At 35.9% G+C, this 27655-nt stretch overlaps 1 protein-coding gene across 1 annotated transcript in view; it reads left to right on the plus strand.

Annotated features, from left to right (window-relative positions):
- The window catches only part of Sbf (SET domain binding factor), a 540931-nt gene that overhangs the window by 111489 nt on the left and 401787 nt on the right, over window positions 1-27655 (plus strand). Inside the window, 5 exon segments of the mRNA XM_090386505.1 lie at window positions 3885-3970; window positions 5985-6257; window positions 10896-10998; window positions 17731-17847; window positions 20086-20218. Coding sequence (XP_090242631.1) covers window positions 3885-3970; window positions 5985-6257; window positions 10896-10998; window positions 17731-17847; window positions 20086-20218 — 712 coding nt within the window.

Genomic DNA, 27655 nt, shown 5'->3' on the forward strand with positions numbered 1-27655 from the left:
ATAAATTTATTCAATTTATAAGCATATAAATTAAAAGCAAACTATGAAATCTTCCATGACAAGCGCATAACACACTGAACATGGATTAGCGAGAAACATCCAAGCTCGCGATTTTGTCACCCCTCTCCCCCCAACCACTGAGCACTGTTTTGACTGAAAAAGATGATTTTAGCCACGCCTATGTTTTTTTATGGCGGAAAAGTCACGGCGCTTTAAAATTCACATTTTTTTTAGGTTTCATTTTATATTAAATCAGCGACTGCAAATAGCGGGGGTTTACTGTGTGTATATATATATATATATATTTTATTTTTTTTTTTTTTTTAATACAAAAACCCATAGATCTGTAACTGTTCTGAATAGGACACTTTTATATAAACTTTCTTCATTGATTTCAAGTTTTCATGTTATATGTAATATTTTATGTTGCTTATTGTTGTCACAGTTGTCATTGCCACTCATAATGAAATTTTAAAATAAGATGAGTTTTGGAGCAGTAGACTTTTTTTTTTTTTTGTGAAATAAGAAAGGACTGAGTTTTAGAAGGATTGAAGTTAATTAGATTTCTTTACTCCATTTGACAATTACAAAATGATTCAAGGAAGCAAGCTTATGGGCATGAGTTATTTCCATTTGTATTTCATAAAAATTATGCCATACACAAATTGAAATCCAACATTAAAAAGTTTCTTTTATCTTTCCAATCTCCAGATCATCTGTGGTACTGCAGTGATGTAATTTTAAATGATATTGGGTTTCGATTTTTATAGCTGTCAGCATCTTTGAACAGTCATGGCATTGCCCATGATAACTAGTTTTTATGCCATTTAGTCTTGCCACCAGTCACCAAACTCTTCATGTGTGGAAGTATACATCACTCAGTTATGAGGAAGTGCATTTGTATATGTGTGTATATAATTTTTTTTGTTTTGTTTTGTTTTAATGAAAACTTCAAATATTATCGGTTTTATAATCTGTAGTACTTACTTGCATGAGTTAAAAGTTGAGAAGAAAGGTACTTGTTGACATCAGACTTGAATTTCTGTAGATTGTAATTTATGGGAAATATGTATGAAGGATGGTTATGTCACTAAATAGAAATGAGGAATAGGAAAAGTTAGTTCCCTGAGTTTGGAGTGAATGAATGTTGTCTGGCTGAGGCCTGTTTGGACAGGGTTGGAAGAGAGCAGTGAAATTACAGATGCCAATTCATAGACACAAGAGTGGAGAGACTTCTTAAGAGAGATGGATTATTAATTAACGTGCTTGCTCTCTTTTGAATAGTCTAGAAGTGTGAGAGGGGCTTTGGGGGGCACCACCCCAGATGCAAGAACAGTATTCATAGTTGGGTGGATTTGAGGTTTGTACAGAATCAGTAGATGTCTAGAAGAAAATTAATGCTGAGAGTGGAATGAAAAAAAAAAGTCCAGTTTTTTTTTTTTTTTTGATACAAAAGCAGCAATATTTACAATGTGTTCATGCGAGAGAGAGATTAGAAGTCACAGCTTCCCTAATAGAAATATGTGATCTTGTTTAGAAATCTGTGTCATCAAAGATTGGTTTAGGAATAGTAGACTTTTTTTTTTTTTTTGAGTAATAAGACAGTACTGAGTTTCAGGGCAATTGAAGTTACATAGGTTTCTTTTCTCTTTGAGAATTACCTGGAGATCAGTACATACTTAAGAAATTGATGGTGGGTATTGAAGAAGTTGGAACTTCTTGAATACCTTTGTGGAGCATAAGGTTTCTTAAACTGTAAGGTGGAATGCAGTACTGTCATTAGCAAAAATATAGATAAGATTTCCAGTCGGTGGAAGAGGGACATTAACATATAAAGAGGAAAATAGTGGGAGAAATAACACCCTTGAGGTACAGCATTTTTAGTAGTGAAGTTTTAAGACAGAGACTTCAACCATCACTTATAGTGAGCAGTCAGAAAAGAAAACTGGATACCCAAATGCAAAAAAAAAAAAACAAAAAAACAGGCAGTATTCAATGAGATGGGAGTTTATTTAGAAGACTTATTTGCCAAAACACAGTAAAAAGCCAAGGAAATGTCAAGAGAAACTGCTTGAGTTTCACCAGGCTTTTTCATTAAATTTGTCCAAAGATGACTGACATAATATTAGTCAGTTTCACCAGTTGGTTGACACTCACTGATTCCATTTTGGTTATCATTGAACAGATGAAAGGTAGTTTAGGGACTGCTGGATTTCTTCATTGCTTTGAAAAGAATAGAAGTAAGTGCAGTGGGATGATAATTGGGAGGGATTTGTCACTGTTTTTAGAAACCAGCTAGATATGAGAATTTCCATAAAGAAGGAAAAACACCAGTGGAATAAGAAAGTGTAAAATAGTAACACAAAACAGTACAGGAGCAGAGGCTTTGAGAACAAGTGGAATAATGCCATCATAATCTAGAGCTTTCTTGGCATCAAGATTGTTCAGAATTTTTTTAACATAATTTTTGTCATAAGACCATGGAATGTATTGGGTAGAGTAGAGTATGTTAAGGACATAATTTATTAAAATTATCAAGAGTTGGATTAAAAAAAAGTAGGATGCTAGTATTTTTGCTTTATTTTCAGTTGAGGATTCAATAGAACAATAGAGTTGAAAATATAGATGGATAGTTACTGCCAGTAACTGGGAGACCAAAAGGCTCGGTTACCACTTGGCTAGAAGCAAGTTTCCTTCTCTTAGCCCGTTCAAAATTGTGTTTTGATTGATTAATAATTGTTTTACAATTGTTTTGGGCTTTAATACAGGCAGAAAATGATCTGGAGATTTGGGTGTGAGCCAATTGCGATATGCAACATTCTTACCTTGAATAGCCTTAGAATGTTTATTGGAAAACTATGGTTTGGATATGTGATGGGATTTTAAGGTGTTGTGTGGCACAAAGATTCCACCCTTACAAGAATAATTTTACTGACATGAACTGATCAAACATTAGGTTTGAAAGATTTAAAACAATCATTTAACAAAGGAAAAGAGGAATAGAAAACATGCAGATCATTCCATTTTGCATTCTTATAATGTCCATTGACAGAAGGCTGAGAATGGTAGGCAGTGGTGGGGGGGGTTATTGGAGAAGAGCCTATCACTAAATTGTTATGAGGTTCCTAAAGGATCATTAACAACCCTTCAAAGTTGACAGTCAATGAGAGAAAGATCAAGGTTGTTTGGCTAGGATTATATGATATTGTGGTAGGTAAATGAACAAGCTGTATGAAGTCATTAGTAATTTCAAATACTTCAAAATCTTGCCCAATTGAGTCTATGTAACTAGAAAAGTGCAGCCAGCTGGAGTTGTGAACATTAAAATTATCAAGGAAAATAATCTCACAATTTTTGGAAAGTTAGTTGGTAGAAAGTTGAGTTTCAAGGAAAGGAAGTCAAAAACTTTTGAGTGGTTTGTGGAATTGGGTGAACAAGACTTAACAGATGATTTTAATAGATTTGGGTAAAGATATTTAAGACATCAAAAAGGAAGATTCCAGATTAGGAAATCTCTGAAAAGGAATATTGGAGTAGACTTCACTTCAAAGGTGGCACAAGTGCCACCTTTGAAGTGAAAGGAATCATAGACAAAATGGTTGGGGCAACTAGGGTGAGTTATTTGTGAAATGAACAAGGAAATTTTTTGTGTGGGGGGAAAAAAAAATCAAAATCAAATGCCCACCTCAGGATTTGCAGGGCTGAGTACAAAATAACTGTGTAGTGCTGGTAATTATATTTATGGGATTTTTTTAATAAATAACTAAAATCGAAATAATAGAATATTTGATATCATTACAAGAATTCAAAGTATAATTGTAAATTTAAAGACTGGATTTTCATTTGTTGGCAAAAATGTTAAAAATCTTTTTGTTATATTGCAGGAAGTGGTGTGAGCTGTGGAAAAGTACTGCAGAGATTTCCATCAAAGGACTGGGAAGATACACCTTTCATTGACGGTATTGAGTTGGTAAGGTGTCTCTTTTCATTTTTTTATCATTATATTTTACTTTAGATTTTAACATGTGCTATATTGGTAACAACGGTACAATTTATAGAGATTTTTTGATTGCAAGTGACCATCATATTGTATTGAGCAAATCAAAAATGATAATTAGTGCCAAAAAATAACAGGTATATAAAAAAAAATAAATAAATAAAGTGTTAAAAGTAACAAAAATTGAAAAGCTCTTAGATTTTCAACCAACCAACCATTACACACAAAGTAGATATGCAAGCCTCCTCCTTTACGTATAAATATTTACCTTTTGTGTAAAGGAGGCTAAAAAAGAATCTTAGAAAGTAAGAAAGAGTTAATAAAAACACTTTTCCATGTGAAGTATTTCAATTAGTTTATTGGTATGTAAAGGACATTTGCTATAGTTTAACCTGAAACAATCCCAATGATAAATAAAATTGGCCACATTTCAGATTTGCTTTATACAACATATTTTATTTGTATGATTTTTGTATGATCAATAAACATAAAAAGTTATTCATGCTTGTATATTTCCATGGTTTTACATTATACAGATAAAATTAGATGCATTAGATTGGTATTATTTAATGGTTTCATTGGCTTCATGTGTTTTCTCATAATGATTTTATTCATAAGTTTTGAATATATTTCTTCTGTAATTCCAATAAAAGTACAATTTAGCACAGCTTATCACTCCCTACTTATTGATGGCAGAATGTAATTTTTCTCCGCTACTTGGAAGAATGGAAACTAGACTGTTATAAATGGGAAGGATGGGAGGTAGAAAATAAGTTCTTGTGGAAATGTGCAGTGCATAAACTTTCCATAAATTCATCAAGTAACTATAATTAAAAATATATTTAAACTGAGAAATCATGGAATGATAATTATCTTGCCTTCCATTTCTTGGAATAAACCGTGAAAGTTGTGTCGAGTTGTAACAGAAAAGAAAGGAATGAAAGCTTAATTCACTTTATAGTGCAATGTTTCATAAAGTTGTTAAATATTAAAAGTTAAAAGAAAAACAAATTTAAAATTGTGCACTAGATAATTTGTACATGGATATTTAGGAGTTTACAGTATAAATCATGTAAAAGAATTAAATTTTAATGCTAAGTGGCCATTTCAGTTTTTTTTATGACATGTACATTATGCTTTGTATGTATTTGGTAGCACTGTAATTAAAAATTGGAAAATTTTGTCAGCATATCAGAAATATAAAAGTGGCTGAGCTATTTTATAATGAATACCTAAATCATCACAAAAATTTCATTATAGGAATATTTCACTATAAATTATCATTAAAAGAGCTTTAGTGGGTATTTCCAACAGGCAGTTAAACATATCTTCATTGGTAACAAACATCACATATTCTGTTAATGAATATGTGGAGATGTTTGTTTCCTATCCCCAAGCATAAATCTAAAAACAGGTCAATCTTTTTTTATTTTTTTTTTATTTCTATATCTTCTAGGGAAAAGGCAAAAAATGTCAACCAAATAGTGAAGAAACAGTGTTAAAGTGTTTTCATGAGGAACAAAACTGTTAAACAATTTATTCATTGTATTAGCTCTGACTTGATCTCCACAATGGGATCAAGCTAAATTTATAGTAACCAGCAATAATAAAAACATATCCAAGAAAAAAAATTGTGTAACTAGTACAGATTTTTTAGAATTTGATAGTGATGTCAAATCCTAAGAAAAATGGCAAAGTGACATTGAGTCTAAGTCTTACAGATCTTACTCACCTCAGAGTAATCCTTTATAAGGATTACTCTGAGGTGAGTTATCTTTATAACAAAGTCTAATAATTTGTAATTATCACTTGGATAACTAGAAGTGTAGGTTAAAATTTTGATAACACAGTGTTGTTTAACGTGGAATAATACATTACTGACTGCAATCACTGAATTCATTATAAACTATTAAGTTATATTTCGTAGTTTCTCATTTTTTGTGCCTGTGCTGTTTTATGGAGTTACATCTGACATTTCTCTTTTTAGTTTTGTCAGCCTCAGGGGTGGAGTTTATCAACAGTTCGTCAACAGCCAACATTCTTTGTCTCTGTTCTTACTGATATTGATGCTAATCGTCATTACTGTGCTTGCCTCTCTTTCAATGAACCTGTTGCTATTACACCTAGCAAACCTCCAGATGATGAAGGTGAAGAAGAGGCAGTGGAGCCAACAGGGGGGTTGGTACAGCATCATTCCATCATGTATGCACCAAAATGTTTAGTATTGGTTTCACGACTGGATTATTTCACTGCTTTCAGGGTAAATTTTAACTTTGAAACATCTCTGAAACAAATATTTATATGCTTATCTATATGTATTGCAAGGAAAAAATAGATAAGGTAGAATTTTTTTTAAATTAATGATGAATAGCAAATATAATTTCAAGATATAAAAATCTATTTATATCCTGTGTAACTATAATAAAATAAAGGTAATTCAAGCATAGGTAAAGACACAAAACATATTAGAATGCTAAGGCAGTACTATGCATAGTGTTGTTGATGTGGTTTATGCCCACAGATTTTTATTATTTTCTCCAAGTATAACAATATCTATTTAAGTTTTATTACAATTATTAAATACAGTAATAAGGATATGATAACACTTAAATGCATAGTTGCTCTTATTTTATTTATTTTTTTTTTTCCTGTTGAGATAAGTTGAAACTTCCTTTGGATACGTAGTGGTGGAGTTTGAGCAGAATTCTTCTCTGAAATTTCCTGTGTACATAAGGCATGTCATACTTGCTTCTTGTGTGTTTTGAATAAAAGTTGTAGATGATGGCTTTCACAGTAATAAAGAGGGAGTTGCATGTGGTGTGTATCATCTGTTCAGAGTGAAGCAGGTACTAGTAGTCCTCTTGGTTGTGTGCATGGTTGCAGGTGAGCCTTTTGGTATTCAGAGCATATCTGATCATTTGTTCAAAAAGCAAAATAGGCACTTGTGTTCCAGAATTCCTGGGGGTACAGAAAAGAGACATGTAGTCTGAACTTGTATAGAATGATTGGGGTTGGGGGATGTTGCGCCACAGTCTCCCTGGTTGTCTGCATCCAATTTGACATATTTCATCTTGCAGGGATGGTTTCACTGAAAGTTCAATTACAGCTTTTGGTGTATGAAGCATAGGGATAGCATTTGGGATGAGTACAGAGCTAGCATTTGCAGGTGGATGATGGAAAGACTAATTACTGACTACATAGCACAACATAATAAGTTGATAACTCCTTTTGTAGTGTGCAGACACTACAGAAAAAGTTACCAGCTTATTATGTCATGCCTTTGTATTCATCACCAAAAGCCACAATAGTGACTTCTGCTGATGAATACAAAGGTTGGTGCAGGTGAAGTTCTAGTAATATTTTCAGTTTCTTGTACTGTTGTGATGTTTGGGAAGCTTTAGCAGTGGCTAATTTCAGAAGTTTGTGCTGTTGTCAGCTTGCATTCACAGTTTTCACAAGCAAGTCTTCTGAGCCTTTGCATTCCAGGTGTGGTGTCAGAACATCTCCAATTGTCCTTATTCCAATCCATTTCCATGTATGGAAAGAAAGGAGATAAGTTGAAGGATCTGTCTTTTTCTTATTATAAAATGGACTCTGAGAGTATAATGAAGTGTGCGAAGGAGTTTCTTTCCAGCACTGCAAAGCTAAAAGATGGGTAGTTGGAGTGGTGCTGGCACAGTGTCCATTTTTAGGATTACAGATAGGGTCATCTCACTGGTGTCTGTTGCAACTAGGTGATTCGATTCATGTTGACAGAGTATGTATATTTCATCTGCAGTGTCGTTCGCAGGAAAATGGTCTGGAATGCTGTAATTTGTCTTCAAGGGAGACCAGCTCCTGTTCCCTATAAGTGAGTAAGTTGGCAGAGTTTTGAGGAGGAAATACAGTTGGTTTTATTCCAGAGGAAGGCTCAGATTGATGCTCTGTATTTGATATAGAAAGTCAGTGGGTGGTGGTTAATGCCTTTCAGTTATTCCAGAGCACACTTTCTGCTATATGGTTGGCAATTAGCACACTCTCCCTCTCCATGAGGTAGCAGCATGTACATATTCCTCTATTTTACAAGTACACTATGGAAGCAAGTCAGACCAGTCCTTTTGGGAGAAGTTTTGGGGACATTGCCGAGATATTTCTGTCCCTTGCTGGACCTGTGTGCTGGATGGAGGAATTGGTTCTGGTTCTCTGTTTTCCACAGGCTGCTTTATTCTTATTATGGTTTAGTTTTGCTTTTGGGGCTTCAACATACAGTTAATGAGTTGATGGTTCAGATTCTCTCACTGCATATATCTGTAGTGACATCATCTCTGTGTATGCTGAATGGGTTATTTTCAGGCGTGGCTCTGGTGTTAACATTTGGTTGGATTGTAGGCTCGTGTCAGTCCCCCTTCCCGCAGCATGTAGAGTTGTTTAGAGATCGAGCATTCTTGTTTATTCTTCTGGAGTATGGCAAGGTGTAGGTAAGTTGCTTGTTCAGTTTCAAACAGAATTTATCTTGTTTATGTGGATTGGAGGATAAGCAGAGATGCAATTTGAAAAAGGAGTGGTCTGATATATAAGATGGAATACGCATGATACTTCTGACCAGGAGGAGACCATGTTTTGGAATTACTATCTGCCAAGTCGGGTTTGGTAAAGGAGTTTCCCAACTGCTGTATTTGCTGATTTTCAGATGTAGGACTTTTTCTTTGGTTGCTGGGGGCTAAATGCATCAACCAGTCATTGTTGTCTACTATAGCTTGCAAGTTGCTGATTAGCATTGTGCAATGTTCAACACATTTAAGTCTGCCCATTTGTGGGTCTAGTGTGCATTCGAAATCTCTAGCTAGTATGATGTGTTCTGTGATCTGTTGCACAAAGATGGCTCTGTATGAAATCTGTGATTTGAATAGCAAGTGTGTCCTGTTGTGGCATGCAGCTACTAAAAATGCACAGGGTTTCCTTTTGAGGCATCTCTAGGGGCCATGTATTTCATAGCCAACTATCTCTTCTGTTAGTTTGAGGTTACAGGGAAACTTAAGTGTAGGCCAGTGCTTACTTTTGCTCCATGATGCTGTTGAGTCGGAGAATGATGGAATAAGTATTCACTCTGCTCATTTAAGAGGTGGTTTTGCTTCTGGTTTTACATTTTGCTTCTTGTAAGATCAGATGGTCGGCATGGTGTTATTGGATCTGGTTAAGAGCCATTTTATTTTTGTCCCTTTAATTTAGAGCGTAGATCCTTAAGTTGTGAGATGTGACATGAGCTCTCATCAACTTTTGTGAGGGATCTATGTACTTGTAAGAAAGTATGTAGTTTTTCTGCAGTTAAATGGCCTTCACTGTAGAGAAATTTGCTTTCTGTCCCACCCAAAGCATCTCAATCATGAATTGCCTTGATTGTTTGTTCTTCATTGATAGAATTGCCAGTAATTTCTGTTAACTGGTTATTGACAAAGGCAAATTGGTGGAAGCATCTCCAGGACCCAACTTTGTGGGTTCTGAACATTGGCAAACCAACGCTCAGAAGCCCCCAATATCCTAAAGTTATTTATTATTAGGTTTTCTCCTAAGGAGACACTGTTCCTTTTAAGACTGGATGAAATGAAAATGGAGGGGAAAGGCAGTAAGTGAAAGGAAATACTATTCCACACAATAAAATCATAATTACAGCTTCAAATTGAATGTTTGGAAAGAACACAGTTTCTCTTGATATATCTCACAAAAAATGTTTCCTCCTCTCTTGCATTAGAGCAATATTTATAACTTCTGAAGCTTTTGTTCCTGTACTTCATTGAATGAACTTTCTGAAAAACAAACCATCAAAAAAATTAGTCTTGGATCTCAATTTGTCATTGAGATCCAAGCAGTTGCTGATCGGGTTTCACCTATTCTGATGATAAAGCATGGCATCTTTAAAATGAACTAAAGAAACTTTACAGAGATATGACAGCTGTACATATTTGAGTTGCAGTAAATTTGCTTCTCCTTCTCCTGTGTCATTGAACTTTTGATATCATATGATTTTCACAGGAATCAAATGATTCTCAGTGGTCTGATTTCTCGTTTTGTAGGATGAAAAGAATTTGTTGCCTTTATTATTTTTGAAGTTGTAAGATTTAAATCTTCTTTTGGTTGATTTCTTTCTATAACACTTTTTCACAAGATGGAGCTCTATCAGGTGATTAAATACATTGAGGTCAACTGGTAGTTTGCATTGCAAGAAGCCATTTGATCTCTGGAATAGGAGTCGGCATAATTTACATAAGAGAAAGAGTCACATTCAGATTCAGAAGTGAAGCAATTGTGATTATGCTATGTCACTGTCTTACTTGTCTGTTTAAATAGCAGACAATACAATTACAGATACTCGTTTACAATATCTATTTCTTTAAAGACTTTAAAAAAAAATTGAAGAAGAATATAAATGTAGCTATTCTTGCTCAAGATACTGAATGCATTATTGTAAGATAGGAGAGAAAAATTCATCTTAAGAAAATTCTGAAGATCAACAGAAACTTTTCAACACTATTAGTAAATTGTAGCATAACTGCACAAAGTTCCAACAATTTTGTGTACATATTTTCAAAAGCGGGTATGTCATTGGTCTTACAGAGAATAAATTCACTTCACACATTCACATTTGCCACCTCATTTTTAAAGGAAAGAAACTCCAATCTCCTTATTTAACTCTAAATTAAATTTGTTTTATTTTTAAATATTTTAGCTGATATACTCAGAGCACATGTAGGTGGAGCTACCTGCCATTCTTGATTGGCAGATAGCTCCACCCACATATCATGAAAAGTTCTAAATTAAACACATTCATTTGTTTTATTATGTTCATTTAACAAGAACAAGATGGTAATTTTTATCTTTTGAACACCTGTACTTTTATAAACTTAAATGTTTTTTTTTGCAGAATTGTCTGGGTATAATCTATACAGTGTACATAGATAACATGGCTGTGCAGATGGAGACATTAATAGGAAACATATTGGGTTGTGTGCAAGTGCCACCACCTGGTAAGTGCTTGTTTTGGATGTTTTAATTTCATTTTCTTGAGCTAGGATTGATATGCATACAAAATAATATAAAAATAATAAAAAAGTAGTATCACATCTGAAATAACTGAAAAAAAAAGTCATCTACATTAGATTGATTCATAGTGCTAGGACGTATATTTTGTAATGGTACTGTCTTCCATGACAGTGTAGTGGTGGTTCCACAACTTGTTCATTTGAAGAGGACTGGGTTCAAATCCTGTTGGAGACTGGAGGAATTCTTAAAGGCCACCTCAAATAGGACTGTAGTTAGCCAGTCTCAGGTCAGGGGAGTAGGACTTTTCTTCATGAGTTATTTTGGATTTTTCAGCCTGAACATACCCGCTCAGGTAGTATGGTTATGACTGTACTATTGGGAAAGGCCAAGTTTTAAATCCCGTTAAAGTGGGAGGATTTTTTTTTTTTTTTCATACCATGGTCGAGAGTCCAAGATGCAAGTTGCACAGTTTATTCCACCCTGAAAATCTGGTTTTGCATCCAATGAAATGGATAGTCTGACCTTAAAATAAGTAGATTACTTTCTTATATGTATTCTACATTCCATGGATAATGCAACTAAAACTACGGTACCTCATAGTCTTAATTGCATTATTGCAGGGGAGGAAAAATCAGCCTACACTGCATATACATTGGCCCACACAATTGTACAGATATAATATGCTATAAAAATACCACATATGGTATCATTGGAATTAGTGTAATAAGATCAGAATAGTTAGTGTGCGAGAAAATCCAAAGTAACAACCAAACAACTTTAATAGTATCAAATTTCTTCTATTCTGGTACACCTTTGTGCTTTGCGGGAGAGACTGCTGTAGGCGACAGGCACTAGTTTTCCCTGTGTGTGCAAACTCTTGCTAAATGTACAGACAGTAGCAATGTTTTGGTAGAAATTTTTTTAAAATTTTGATGAATTATGTTAGAGTGGTTATGTTACAAAGATGTTACAGTGGTCACATGTTAAGCAATCTGTATAGTTAGTTTTTCTATTGTCACTCATCAAGATTTTTAGCATTTGCGCGCGCACGTGCGTGCGTGTCAATTGAACTTAGAAGTGAAAATTAAGAGGTTTTTTTATTTTTTTTTTAAAAATGAATATCCAAAACTCAAAAGGTATTAGAACATATAGTACTGTACTGTGCGTGGGTTGAAGTTTGAGAATATGAAAGAAAATACTTGACTTCAACGGGCCGACCGGGCTAGCCGAGTGGGTAAAGTACCTGCCCGGCAACCCAAAGGTCGTGGGTTCGATTCCCGCCTCGGGCTTGGATCAAAGTACTGCAAAAACCTTGGGAGGTGCAATATGGCCACAGAAGCCGATGCGCCAACAACTACCAAATCAAAAAAACTTGACTTCAATTTCTTTAGATTGTAATTTTTGGGAAATACATGTGAAGGAAGGTTGTTCCAAAAAACAAAAGTTGAAGGGATAAATGAGGAAGAAGAAAAATTGGTCCTGTGAGTTTGAAGTAGGAAAGTAAATGGATCTTTACTGGTTGGAACAGAAGAATCCTTTATGCGAGTTATAAGACAGGACTGAGATTTAGAAGGATTGAATTAACTAAGTTATCTTTTCCTCATTGGAGAAATATCTGGAGAACATTTAACAAATTGGTAATTGATATTTGAGAAATTGAAGCTGTTTGTGCAGGGCAAGGTGTCTCAAACTGTAAAGTGGAATGCAATATGCTGTCAGCAGCAAAACTGTGGGTACGATTTTCGGTCAATAGAAGGTTATTAACACATTGACTGCCAAATGTGAGTTGGCGCCTCCGTAGCCAGGTGGGAAGGAGCAGCAGCGCGTAGCACACGCTTCTTGATTAGACTGGGGTTCGAGCCCGTCACCACCAAATACGGAGGATGCGGAAAGGTCGGGGAATGACCACCGCATATCCCAGAGCAATATGGCCTTAGTTGCTAATGCTCCTAAAAATCAAATAACTAACTAACTAACTAAGCCAAATATGAGTTAACTCATATTTGGTGATCTGGCCCAGGACGCAGCCTACGAGTTAACTTCGACTGGTATGACTTGCCTTTCAGGTGCAGCTACGAGTATATTTGTAACAAATACGTACAACTGATGGATAGTGGGATTCTGGGATAGGAATGAAAAATCAACCACTGCATCAGAAAAGAGAAAATTTATTCACAAAAAAAAAAAAATTTTATTTACAAATACAAAAAAGAAAAATATATTACTAAAACTCACAATAATATTATAGTGTTTATTTGTGATATTTCTTGAAACATTCTTCTACGCAAAGAGCAGACTTCTTGGCACACTGGACAATAAGAGCATGTTTCTGGGCTTTTTTTTTATTTCTGGTACATACTTGACATGGCTTAGTCGGGCATGCTTTTTTTTCAGTTGGTGGTATAGCTTCTAAATAATGAATGTTGCATTCAGACCTAATCTTCTTTGGAACGTTTAGAATTTTTTTCTCCAATCAAAGATTCAAAGAATGTTTCTCTGAATTTTAGAGATTTTATGGTGGAACCTGTGACTTGACGGAAAAGGATGTATGCATTACGTATATATATTTCTAAAATATGTAATGTCATTTTTTTCGGCCATCTGATGGTTTTTCTTAGCGCTGAATAACATGAGAGCATTTGATCTGATCGATCTTACTGGACATTCCGCTATTGTAATCTTGAATTATGTTTGGTTTTATCAAAATTTTTCCATTCTGGTTATATACCTCAACCATTTCAACAACGTGTTTGTTAGAAATAGTGAGAACTTCTCTTTTATCCCTCCAATTACTATACATACTACAACAGGGCCATTTCATTGCCATGCAACTTCTCCTTTCTTCAATTTTCGTATCACGAAAGCTTTTGGATTTTCTTTTCTGTTGGTATGTATTGTTCCACATACATAAGTTTTTTGGCCATACAATTTAGTCAGAGCAACAGAATTATAAAAATTGTCCATATATAATACATATCCCTTGTCTAAGAAGTCCTCAAGCAAGTATAGCACAACTTCAGCAGTATGACCTATGTTTTGTTCAGTTTCTGATTTATCAGATTAAAATTTTAATTTCATAATAAGACTGTTGGACTCACACAGTTCGTAAAGTTTGATTTCGTATTTGTGCTTTTGTTTTTTATGTACTGGAAATTTAGTCTCACATGCCACAACATCATCTATCTACTCGTCAATACGGATGTTTTTATTCAGTACGTAATTATTGCACATAACATTATTGAAATGATTCAAAATTGGTCTTACCTTGTATAGCCTGTCAGCAGATTGTAACGAGTTATCTGCGAAGTGAAAATATTGTAATATCAACTGGAATCTATTTCGACTCATAAATGATCGCCAAAATGTAACATTGTAGAATGTACTTGTACTCCAGTAATGCTCTATTGAAGGAAAAGAACAAGGACCCATTTGTAACAAAAGTCCAAGAAACACTCATTTCCGAGATGTCAGCGTCCTTCCATTTTGATGACCCGGCATATTTTTGTGATTGTCCATATTTTTCAGTTTCTTGCCTAGCGTATAAATTAGTTTGTTCCACTAATAACATAAATTCTTCCAAAAAATATACCTCTACCAATTTTTGTACACTAAGTTGTGCTGTGTCCATTTTTAAACCAATGTTCTCTTCAAAAATAAATTGTGGAGGATCTTGTGCTATTTCATTCCACAAATTATTATCATTATTTGACTACTTTGCCTGCGGAGAATTAGGATTATCTTCAGGCTGGGAGCTAGCTTCACCTTTGCTATCCTCACTTGAATCGTTAAGAGGTTCATAATTGTCACTGTCGGAACCAGAACCCTATGGCTTGTCAAAAATCTCTTCAAATTCCGAGTCACTCATATTAGCATACAGCTCAAGCTCTTCTTCGGTCAGTGGTCTCTTATCCATGTTTTAGGCTCTTTTGTTTTGTTTTGTTTTAGAAACACATAGCAAATTACTAAATACAATGTACATACACGGCACAGTTTATGTCACTACTATGGATTTATGCACAGTGTTGATTCATATACGGCGAATTCTACAGGTAACAATGGTTGGCTGCTATGAGAGGAATTTTCTATTACACACAGCATCTACGAGATAATTCGAGAAGCTTTTTTTAGGAGTTTTGGTGATGAAGATATATTATAATTTGGGTTTTGAATAATTTAACATGCCTAACTCAGATTGGCATCAGAGACCGGTTCACTCAGATTAGCCGTAGCAGTCAACGTGTTAATATAGAACTGGAAAAGAGTGGAAGAAAGAACTGAACCTTAGGGAACATCAACATTAGTGGAGAAGTTAGAAGAGAGAGAGAGAGAGAGCCATTTACCATCTCCTGCAGTGAGCAATCAGAGCGAAAACTGGATACCCAATTACAAAAAACATTCAGCAATCCACAAGATGGAAGCATATTTAGAAGACTTTTGTACCACTCAGGATTAAAAGCCTTTGAAATGTCAAGAGCAACTGCCTGAGTTTCATCAAACTTTTCCATTGAATTTGTCCATACATGGGTAACATGAGTCAGTATATCACCAGTGGATTGACACTAATGGAATGCATATTGGTGATTATCGATTAGATAAAAGGGTTCAAGATAGTTTAGGAGTTGGCAGTTAATGAATTTTTTCCATTATGGAGAAATATCATCAGGGCCTGGAGCTTTTTTGGCATCAAGATTGTTCAAAATTCTTCTGAAGTCCTTTTGATGGAAGACCACAGGAAGCATTGGTTTACCAAGGTCATCAATACAAGAGATAGAAGAAAAGTAGGATGCCGGCATCTTTAGTACAGGTGGCAATAGAACTATCAGATTTTAATTAGAGGTGGGAGTAGAAATGGACAAAAGTAAAGTAGAGGGTAGCGTTGGCAAGAGACCAGAACATTCATCTTCCATTTGGACAAGATGCAAGTTTTCTACTCTCAGCCTGTTCAAAATCTAGTTTGGATTGATTAATAATTGCTTTACAACTGTAGAAAATGAACCTGGACATTTGGATGCAAGCCAGTTGTGATATGCAACATTCTTATCAAAGTTACTTTTTCTTGAACTGCCTTATCACATTTATTGGAAAACCATGGTTTAGATAAAGAATAAATTTTAAAGTGGATTGTGGAATAAAGGATTTCATCCCTCACTGACATGATTTGACATCAGATGATTTAAAACATCTGATGTCAAAACATTTAATGCAACCAAGGAAAGGAGAAATAGAATTCTTGAGGATCATCCCATTTTACATCCATGTAATGCCAAACAACACAAGGCTAAGATCGGCCACGAGAGAAAGGCTACATTAGAGAAGAGACCATCACCAAGTGGTGATTTCAGGTGCCTAGAGGACTGCTCGCCTTGACCATGTACTTGGAAGGGTCATTCATAAGAAAAAGATCAAGAGTGTTGGCTATGTGGTTAGGATTGTCTGATAGGTAAATGGACAAGTGCAAGTGATTAGTATTTGTAAAAGCCTCAGCATCTCAACCAGCTGGATCCATGTGATTAGAAAGCTGAAGCTAGATGGAATTGTGAATGTTAAAATTGCCAAGGAAAACTACCTTACTCTTAAGAAAGTTGAAATGGAGAAAGTAAAGCTTCAAAGAAAGGAAGTCAGTGAGTTCTAAGTGATTAGTGGGATTGGAAGATTGATAGAGGCAACAGATGAATTTGACTGACTGGGATAGTCTGAGCCAGAGAAGACCAAAAAGAGAAGGTTCCAAATTACTGTCATATATCAGTTTGGAGAAGTATGTACAAGTACCACCTTTGAAATGGAAGAATCATATGGTGAATAATTAGGAAATGGGTGATGAGCAGTGGTTGAATCAACTGATATTAGGATTCTGATTAATTGGGAAAAGTAAGTGTAGTTTGGCAGACTGTAAGTGGAAACATTAATCATTGAGATTGGAACTGAGACTGCTTATATTTGTGATATGAACAAGGAAGTGTTTGAGAGGTTTAGTTCTTTTTGCAGATACGTTTATTCTATTAGTGTAACTTTTTGTGATGTATTCAGCAGTAAAGAAAAGTTGAGGGGGTGGGCATGTATGAAATAATGAAATTTTTGGATGTGGCATACACACAGCAAGAATATATCTAGCTCCTTGACATAACATTTGTGGACAATGCCCCTTGCATACACTCTTCTTGGACCAACTTCACTTTTGATTCCTGTTTCTCCCTCCCAGTTTTCTTCACCCATAGAAACACTGTGGTAAATCAAAAACAGCAGTTTTGATCCTTTTCGGAATTTATTTAGGATATTCTTCTGCACTATTGTATCAATAGGTGTTTTATTTTGTTGAAAATAACAGGTGTAAAAAACATTTTAGAAATTTTAATTTAATAAATTAACAAGATAAAAAATAGTAACATCAGACTATAAGGCACAGAATTCCTCCATTATGTCTGCACATTTATTTTGTAAAATAAATAAATTATCAATTTTGGAGATAAAACATTTTACATAATGTGATAACAGTGATTGAGATAAGATATTTTTTATAATAATTAAGTATCAGTCAGTATCTTAATAAAAACTAAAGTTTAGTATTAAGATACTGAGAGGGAGGGGGGAGAGAGAGAGAGAGTGAGAGTTAAGGATCAATTAATTAATCCTTAATACTAACAAAAAAAATTAAAATTTCAAATAATAGTTGTTTTGAATTGTTTGCTGAATTTGCTGGTTTTCCGATTTATTTAAAGGAGGTCCACAAGTTCGATTTTCTATTGGAGCTGGAGATAGGCAAGCACTTCAGCCTCCTCTTAGTGCAACTCTTCCAGTCACAAACACAACAGTACATCAGTTGTTTGAGGAATTAGGTAAGATAGAGAATACATTTTCATCAGATTTTATTTGAAAGTTTGATATTTTTATGAATTGCTAAAAAGGACTTTTTCATTATGACTGTCATCTATTATAATTTGAAACTGAGAACAAATAGGAAATATAAATAACTTGAAATTTTCATTTTTTTAAATGGTTATTAACCATTATAATTACCTTTATAAAACGAATCACATCTGAACCAGTCCATTGATCACATGCATACAACTCCTCAGTGGTCAGGATGTCCAGGCAAGTAAGAGAAGGGAGATGATGTCGTGAGAAAATCATCGACACTGGATTGATCAATCAGAGAGGCTCAGTAACTTATCCTGCCATCTAAAGACCAGTCCTCTTGCAATTATGTACAGTGGTTTTAAACTGTGAGAAGGGGGGGGGGGGAAGGGGGGGGGAGTTTTTATTATAAATTCATGTTTTCTCTTAGAATAGATGCATTCATAATGTATCTCTATCCTTCCCCATATTTCTATTTATTGTCTTATCTTTAAATTTTCTTATTTACATAGCTTCTTTAACTTTTCTTTTAATAAAATCTTCCCCCATATAATTTTGAATTTTTAACATTAAAAGCCTAGGAGTGTCCTACCATTTCAGATTTCTTGGTATTCCCCTTTCTTCATGGTCACAAGGTTTTCTAACCTTAATTTTAGGTAGCCTTCCTGTCTCACCAACATTTATTTTCCAGCAACCTGATGTTTTTGCATATAACACATCATTTTGACAAGGCCAAGAAAGCATCTACTAGTTCCTGCACTGTACTTTACCCACATTCAAGTCTGGCCACCTTAAAATTTGAGTATTCTTTTTTAAGGATCCTGTTCGAGTTTAAATTCATTTTCTCCATTTGTATCTTAATTCTCACTGTATCATCAAGACCTTCATTTTCTGTTGAATTCTTTCCTACAGATATTTTCATGGGCACTGTTATTAACTAATATACATGATTCCACCTCTTTCTTAAACTAGTCCCAATGCATGTTTCAACTGGTTAGTATCCGTTCAGTCTCACTGAACGTAACCTACCCTCCTTCTCATTTATCTTTTCCAATTTTGTTCTTTGGAGCAACATTCTGTTGTATGAATCCTTAAAATTTAAACTGTACAGGTGTTGAAGTCTGATCCCACAGGTGTCTTCTGTCTTATGAACTTTCAGCTGTTACATACTAGTTTCCAGTATGATTCCTGTTTGGAGTTACCATAAAACAAAATAAGAGTTAATTACTATTTATTTGATATGAAACTTATTTTGATACACAGTAAACCCTCGATTTAATGGACCCCAATATAACGGATTTCGGATTTAACGGACTGGACAAATAATAATACAGTAATGTGCATATTAATCTTGACCAATATTATTTTTTTAGGTTATACAAAACTTGTGTTATTATTAATTAAAAATTAATAATAATTACCTATTTCCATTATTGTTTTGATAATTGCCTACTTTTATTTTTATAATCAAATTCAGGAAATTGTTTTTTATTATTTCTGAAAACGTGTTCAAATAGCTGTTTTCCCAGATAACAGATAAGAGCAGGCAATGACTTGCGAGCTGAACGTGACTCAGACACCCAGGTCTACCGACTCGCTTTGTTTCGGTCTCAGTCTGCCTCAAGCTATCGTGCAGTCAGGTTGTATACAGAGTGTTTCTGTGATTTCTGAATTGTGACTTTATTTATTAAATAGTTTTGCAATTCTTACAATTTAAAATGGCATCAAGTGATAGAGGAGTTAAAAGAAAGCGCATGAACTTAAATGTGGCACAGAAATTATAGCTAATTGAGAAATTATAACAAGGCATCTCAGTAGCACGTGTTTGTGAAAAAAAACAGTTTCTGATATCCGTAAATCAAAGGCCAAATTGCAACATAATTTTATATTGTACAGTACTGTATATTGTATTGAAGCTTTTTTTTTACATTAAGAACAATAAAAAATGCCCCCCCAGGTTACATTCCATTTAGCGGACTTTCGACATTAACAGACACCCCTTCTCCCCTATTAGTCCCTTAAATTGAGGGTTTACTGTGTTTTTTTTTTTTTTTTTTTTTTCCTGACTAGAATAGTGTTTCATAAATTAAGTTCAGTGTGTTTTTATTCATAAAAATCCTTTCAAGGATTAGTATTTTTTTTTTGCTTAGTTTAATTTCTAATATAATAACATTAATATGAAATGACCTGAAATAATACATTATTTTCATATTTTATAGGAATACACAATGTTGTAACATTATTTTGTGCAGCCATGACAGAACATAAAGTTCTCTTCCATTCCAGAAGCTACTGCCGCCTCACAGATGCCTGCCATGCCATCACTGCCATCATGTATCCCTTTAAATATAGGTAAATTCACATAATTAAATATGACTGTAAAAATCTATTCTTGCATAGAAACAAGATGAATTAAATAAAATGAATCTTATTTTTGATACAGGATATAATGTGTTTATATATATATATAATCATGTGTGTGTGTGTGTGTGTATATATATATATATATATATATATATATATATATATAATGTGTTTCTACATGAGTTAAAGAGTAAAAATGTGTTAATATTAATCTTAATTTTCCAACATATTTTATTATTATTATTATTATTACTATCAGTTTATTAACACAAGCTTCACACCCTGTACAGCTAGTGGGCTAGGAGGGTGTACAGAAATTTCAAAATATATATTATACACTTTTATACAAATTTTCAGATCTTTACAATATAATTATTGTATAGTAATAACTATTAAATATATATGTACATTTACTTAATTGTATTCACTTTGAAATAACATAGATCTTAATAATTGAAGAGTTAAAATACACAGGTTGTATTTAATCTTTATCAGCAACTAACACAACAGATTTATTTATTTTCATTATATTATTGCATTTAATTGTTCATATCATACAAATTTCTGATAAAAACTGCTCAATTTTCACAGCAATCCTGGTGATTTAGTCCAGATTTGGTCTGTAATTTGGCTTCTGTATTGACTTCGAACTTTACCGGATCAATGGAGAAGGTGTTGAAGTGTTCAATGGTGTTACATGGGAACATTCCTTTTAGGGAGTCCAAGTTTGATAGCTTCATCCTAAGTGGGTGATGGCTTCTATTTCTTCCTCTTGTTAGTACGATGATATCTTCTTTTGTTGGGGCATCAATCTGGCAAGTTAGCAGCTTGGTGAGTGTTGACAGATTTTTTTTTGAGGACAGTGAGCTTCCAGGAGGTCATTCCTAGATTGACTAGGAGAATGGATTTTGAAATGGTGAATGGATTTCCTTCCCAGACGGTTCAGCCACCACAGAATCCAATATTCCATTGACATAAATTTGTTACATCGAGAGGTAGATGCAGAGGACCAGATTTCTGAGGTATATGGTGGTATGGCCGACCAGACTAGCCGGGTGGGTCAAGTACCTGCCTGGCAAACCAAAGGTTGTGGGTTTGGATCAGAGTAGTGCAAAAACTCTGGGAGGTGCATTATGGCCACAGAAGCCGATGCGCCAACAACTAACAAAAAAAAAAAAAAATAAAATAAAATAAAAATATAGTGGTATGGGTGTGAGACCTCTATTAACGTATTGTCCAATCAGTTTGGTGTTGTGACCGCCTGCGAGCTCCTGGCGGATAGCCCAGAAAGCAGCATAGGTCTTCTTCTTTGCCTTTAGGAAGTGTTCCTTGAAATTTAAGTCTTCATCCCATGTTAGTCCCAGGTCAGTATGAGATGAAACTTTGGGGACTGACCCACCATTAACTGTAACTCGAATGTCATTCTTGACATTCAAGTTACCTTCCACTTCGTGATTGTTATGTGAGCTGACTTGGCATTGTTGAGTTGGAGTCCAGCTCGCTGAAAAAAGTCAATTAACTGTTGAATTTGCTTGGAGGTTTCATTATTAATTTCTTGTATCTGTTTGGGGTCTTTTGAATTGATAAGTAATTTTAGATCATCAGCAAAGGAGCTAAAATTTGGATTTTTTTGTGAGGAATGGTTCAAGTAGGATTGCAAAGAGGGTTGTCGACATCACTCCACCCTGAGGTACACCCCTCGTTGCATAGGTTGTTTTCTGGTGAGTTCCATTGGTTATAATTAAGTGTCTCTGCTGTAGTAAGGACTTCAGAATGCTGACAGTTTGGTTAGATACTTTGAAATATTCTGTTAAGATGCCTATAAGAGTAGGAATGGAGACAGTATCGAAGGCAGATTTGATACCGAAGAAGATTATGTCCAATTGGGCTCTGTCATTCCAAGCTTTTTGTGTTCTGAAGAGAGTATCGAGGAGATTAGAGGTCGTGGACCTATGGTGCAGGACTGTGTGGAGGTAAGGTGGTCGGTGAGCAAAACAGTGTTGAATAATCACTGGGTGTATACGTTTTACAAATATCTTTAATAATGTGCATCCTATGGAAATTGGACGGAAGTTCTTAGGCATCTTGGGATTTCCAATTTTAGGGACTGGTTTGACATTCTGATTTACTAGCCCACTGGAGTGGGCTAGTAAATCAGAATGTCTTATAATGGGGATTTTAACTTCCCAGATATTGACTGGAACTTGTGGGTTGGTCACTCACACACTAGTAAGACTTTTGTGGATTTATTGGATGATTGTTTTTGCAGCAGCATGTTCGAGAGGCAACCAGAGAGGGTAATACTCTTGATCTGGTTATCAGCAGTGATCATTCGTGTATTAAGAATTTGCAGATGAAGGAACCACTAGGTGGCAGTGATCACAGTGTACTGATGTGGGATTTACTTAAAGATATAATTACCATCAGGGGTAAAGGAAAGGGTTTTTGCTTCCGTAAAGGTGAGTACAGTGGTCTCAGACAGTTCTTAAATTCTGTACAGTGGGATCAACTGTGACGTGTTATCAACAGTAAATTCTAAGTGGGAAGCATTCAAGGAATTAATCGTGGATGCTACTAAAAGTTTCATACCTATTAAGAAATATTGTTCAAGGTTTAGGCCTAAATGGTTATCAAATGAACTAATGAGACTCGTGACAGAGAAGAAAAATGCATGGATGCATATAAATTATCAAGCGACTCAGAGGCCTATGGCAGATATAAGCTAGTCTGTAATCAGGTCACAAAGGAGGTTAGGCAGGCGAAGGCGGATTACTAGAAATCTTTGGCAAAAGATGCTAAGCAAAACAGCAAGGATTTCTTTATTTATGTAAACTCTAAAATGAAGTGGATGAATCTGATTGTTCCACTTGATATCGATGGTTCGACTGTTGATGATCCTGCTCAGATGGCAAACAAACTGAATGAGTATTTTGCATCTACATTCACACATGAGGAGTTATTAAGGTTTGAAAATGCCAGAAGGTTATCAAATTGTAGCAGGGTGCCTAATGATTTTGTAATAACTGAGAGCAAAGTGTAGGAGAAATTGTTGAAGTTAAACATAAGAAAGGCACCTGGGGTGGATTGGATCTATCCAGTTATATTAAAGGAGATGGCAAAACAACTAAGCAAACCCTTAGCCATAATTATGAGAACATCCTTGGACTCAGGGGAGGTCCCCACGGAGTGGAGATGTGCAAATTAGCATTAGCATTAGCTGTTCCACCAACCAACCACCCGCTGGCTAAAGGCAAATTTCCGCACGTCTATCCTACATCTGTCTTTCCTCAATTTGAATTTATGCCCTCTCAGGTGATTTTTCTGAGCTAGAGGAAGAATCCCATCAGCATTGAGCATGCTTAAACCATTCAAGGCTTTATACACCTCTATCAGATCACCTCGCTGGTGCCTAGTCTCCAGACACTGTAATTTGCAAAACTTAAGCCTTTCTTCGTAAGAGCACCCCTTTGTTCCATTCACTAATCTTGTTGCCCTTCTCTGTACTCGTTCCAGCAGCTCTACATCCTTCTTGAAATGAGGCCTCCAGACCTGTATACAGTACTCTAGGTGTGGCCTGACAATTGCCTTATACAATGGAATAATCACCTCCTTATCCCTGCTGGAAAAATTCCTGTATATCATTGACAATACTCCATGAGCTACTCTTGCAGCCCGTCTGCACTGCTCAGAGAACTTCATATCTGCCTGCACAATCACCCCCAAGTCCCTTTCATTCTCTACCACTGTCAGTGTAGTACCACAGAGTTGATACGTTGCTCTGGCGTTGCTGTTTCCCATGTGTAGTACTTTACATTTGTCAATGTTAAACTTCATTTGCCACCTCTCAGCCCATCTGCTCAACCTTTCCAGATCCTGTTGCAGCAGCATAGTGTCAGTAGTGTCCTTGACAACCCTGCCAACCTTTGTATCATCTGCAAACTTGGACATTAAGCTTGATATACCATCATCAATATCATTTATAAATACAGAAAACAACAATGGACCCAACACTGAGCCCTGAGGGACTCCACTAATAACATTAGTCCACGATGAGCAGTGTCCATTGATTACCACTCTCTGTCTTCTCCCCCTCAACCACCCCTTTATCCATAGCAGCAATTTTCCTCCAATGTCACACTGCTCCAATTTGTGTAGCAGTCTTCCATGTGCAACAGTATCAAAAGCCTTTCTAAGATCCAAGTATATAATATCAAAGTTATTCCCTGCATCCAGTTCTTTTGTGACTGCATCATAGTATCCAATCAAGTTGGTCAGGCAAGACTTCCCCTTAACAAAACCATGCTGTGTCTGAGCTATAACTGAAGTCTTGTCTAAATGATCCTGCAGTGCTTCTTTAACCAGTGCCTCCATTAATTTTCCTGGAACAGAAGTTAAGCTCACAGGTCTATAATTACTTGTGTCAGCCTTTGATCCTCCTTTGTGAATTGGGGTCACATTTGCACATTTCCAGTTTATGGGAACCTCATCTGAGTCCAAGGAAGCTCTCATAATTATGGCTAAGGGTTTGCTTACTTCCTTTGCTGCCTCCTTTAATATAACTGAATAGATCCCATCCACCCCCGGTGCCTTTCTTGTGTTTATCTTCAACAGTTTCTCCTCCACTTTACTCCCAGTTATTTCAAGATTCTGTAGCTTACTGCTAGAGTTGAATACACCTCTGGCATTCCCTTTGCTGAATAACTCCTCATGTGTGAATGTCGATGCAAAATATTCATTTAGTTTGTTAGCTACCTGAGCAGGATCATCAACAGTTGACCCATCAATATCAAGTGGACCAATCTGATTCATCCCCTTCCTTCTAGAGTTTACATAAGTAAAGAACTCTTTGCTGTTTTTCTTTGCATCCCTTGCCAAGGATTTCTCGTAATCTGCCTTCGCCTGCCTAACCTCCTTTGTAACTTGGTTGCATATCAACTTGTATCTATCATAGGCTTCTGTGTCATGTGTTAATTTGTAAGTATCCCATGCATTTTTCTTCTCTGCCATATGCCTCATTAGTTCATCTGACATCCATTTTGGCCTAAACCTTGAACAATATTTCTTAGTTGGTATGTAAAGCCTAGTAGCTTCCAAGATAAGTTCTTTGAATGCTTCCCATTTTGAATTTGCTGTTGGTAACATCATCAGTTGGTCCCACTGTATAGAATTTAAATACTGTCTCAGTCCATCGTATTCGCCTTTACGGAAGCAATAACCCTTCCCTTTACCCCTAATGGTAGTTACCTCTTTGAGTAAATCCCACTTCAGCACACTGTGATCACTGCCACCTAGTGGTTCATTTATCTGCAGATTCTTAATGCATGAAGAATCACTGCTGATAATCAAATCAAGAGTATTACTCCCTCTAGTTGCCTCCCGAACATGCTGATGTAGAAAACAATCATCCAATAAATCCACAAAAGCTCTGCTAGTGCGTGAGTAACCAGCCCCCAAATTCCAGTCAATATCTGGGAAATTAAAATCTCCCATTATAAGACTCTCTGATTTACTGGCCCACTCTATTTCCCTGTACAGTTCCTTATTATACTCATCAGAGTCATTAGGCCTATAGCACACTCCTACTCTCAATTTTGATCTCCCAATGCTTATGTCACACCAAACTGACTCAACACTGCACTGTCCAGCGATGTCGACTGGCTTCACTTCCTTGGTTTTTATGTGTTTCTTAACTAATAGCATAAGCCCTCCCCCCTTCCTATCCTGTCTATCCTTTCTGTAGACGTTGTACTCCCCAAATTGCAGTTCTGCATCCCTTATATCTGTGTGACACCACGTCTCTGATATCCCAACAATATCTGCCTTTGATGTTTTGAGCAATACCTCAAATTCATCAAATTTATTTACTAAACTCCTAGCATTGGTGTACACGCAAGTATACCTGCACCTGTTTCTATTCTTAGCTACCCTAACACAACCCATGTGTTTACTTGTACCGCAATGGCTCCCAGCAGTCTCTGAAATACCATGCATCTTGTTTTTCAGGCTTCTGCTCATTCTAATAGAAGCAGTGCAAGAATCTCTTTCACCTCTGCCAGTGGCTACTGTCAATCTATTGGTCTTTGTCTCCCCCCAAGCTAGCAGTTTTCCGACCCACCTAACACTGCCTCAACAGCATCAGCAAATATTCTTGCACCCTTTCTATTTAAGTGTATCCCATCCCTGTAGAAGCAATCTCTCCTGTTAACAAGTACAGTCCAGGCTGAAAAAAATTCTACCCCTTGAGCCTTGCACAATCTTTCCAGGGCCGAATTGATCGACAAGGCTCTCATCCTATACTCCCTCCTATCGTGTCTGGGCAGAATTGCAGACAATGTATCCCCAATTCACAAAGGGGAATCGAAGGGTGACACGAGTAATTACAGACCAGTTAGTTTAACTTCTGTTCCGGGTAAAATAAGGGAGTCACTGGTTAAAGATGCGTTGCAGGATCATCTAGACAAGACTGCAGCAATAATTCAGACACAGCATGGGTTTGTTAAGGGAAAGTCTTGTCTGACAAAATTGATAGGATATTATGATGTGGTTAAAAAGGAACTGGATGCAAAAAATAATTTTGGTATCATATATTTGGATTTCAGGAAAGCTTTTGACACTGTTGTGCATGGAAGACTATTGTACATATTGGACCAGAATGGTATTAAGGGTAAGTTGCTACAATGGATAAAAGGATGGTTGAGTGGGAGAAGACAGAGGGTGGTAATTAATGACTGGACTAATGGACTAATGTTATTAGTGGAGTCCCAGAGGGTTCGGTGTTGGGTCCTCTGTTGTTTTGTATATTTATCAATGATATTGATGAAGGTATATCAGGCTTAGTGTCGAAGTTTGCAGATGATACAAAGGTTGTCAGGGTTGTTAATGACAGTAATGGCAGTGTGCTACTAACGGGATTTAGATAATTTGGGCAGATGGGCTAAGAAGTGGCAACTGAAGTTTAACCTTGACAAATGCAAAGTACTGTATATGGGTAGAAGTGACTCCAGAGAAATGTACCAACTGTGTGGTACTACACTTAAGATGGTAGAAAATGAAAAAAACCTGGGAATAATTGTGCAGTCAGATATGAAGTTTTCTGAGCAATGCAGACAGGCTGCCAGGGCAGGTCATGGGGTTTTGTCAATGATATATAGGAATTTTGCTAGCAGGGAGAAGGAGGTGATTGTCCCTCTGTATAAGGCAATGGTCAGGCCACGCCTTGAGTACTGCATACAGGTCTGGAGGCCTCATTTTAGGAAGGATGTAGATTTGTTTGAATGTGTACAGAGAAGGGCAACAAGATTGGTGATGATTTTGTTGTTATTTTGATTTTTAGGAGCATTAGCAACTAAGGCCATATTGCTCCGGGGATATGCGGTGGTCATTCCATGACATTTCCGCATCCTCTGTATTTGGTGGTCACGGGTT

This window comes from Mastigoproctus giganteus, chromosome 12, assembly GCF_048544385.1.
Source record: "Mastigoproctus giganteus isolate SK-2022 chromosome 12, ASM4854438v1, whole genome shotgun sequence".
NCBI classification, from domain to species: Eukaryota; Metazoa; Arthropoda; class Arachnida; order Uropygi; family Thelyphonidae; genus Mastigoproctus; species Mastigoproctus giganteus.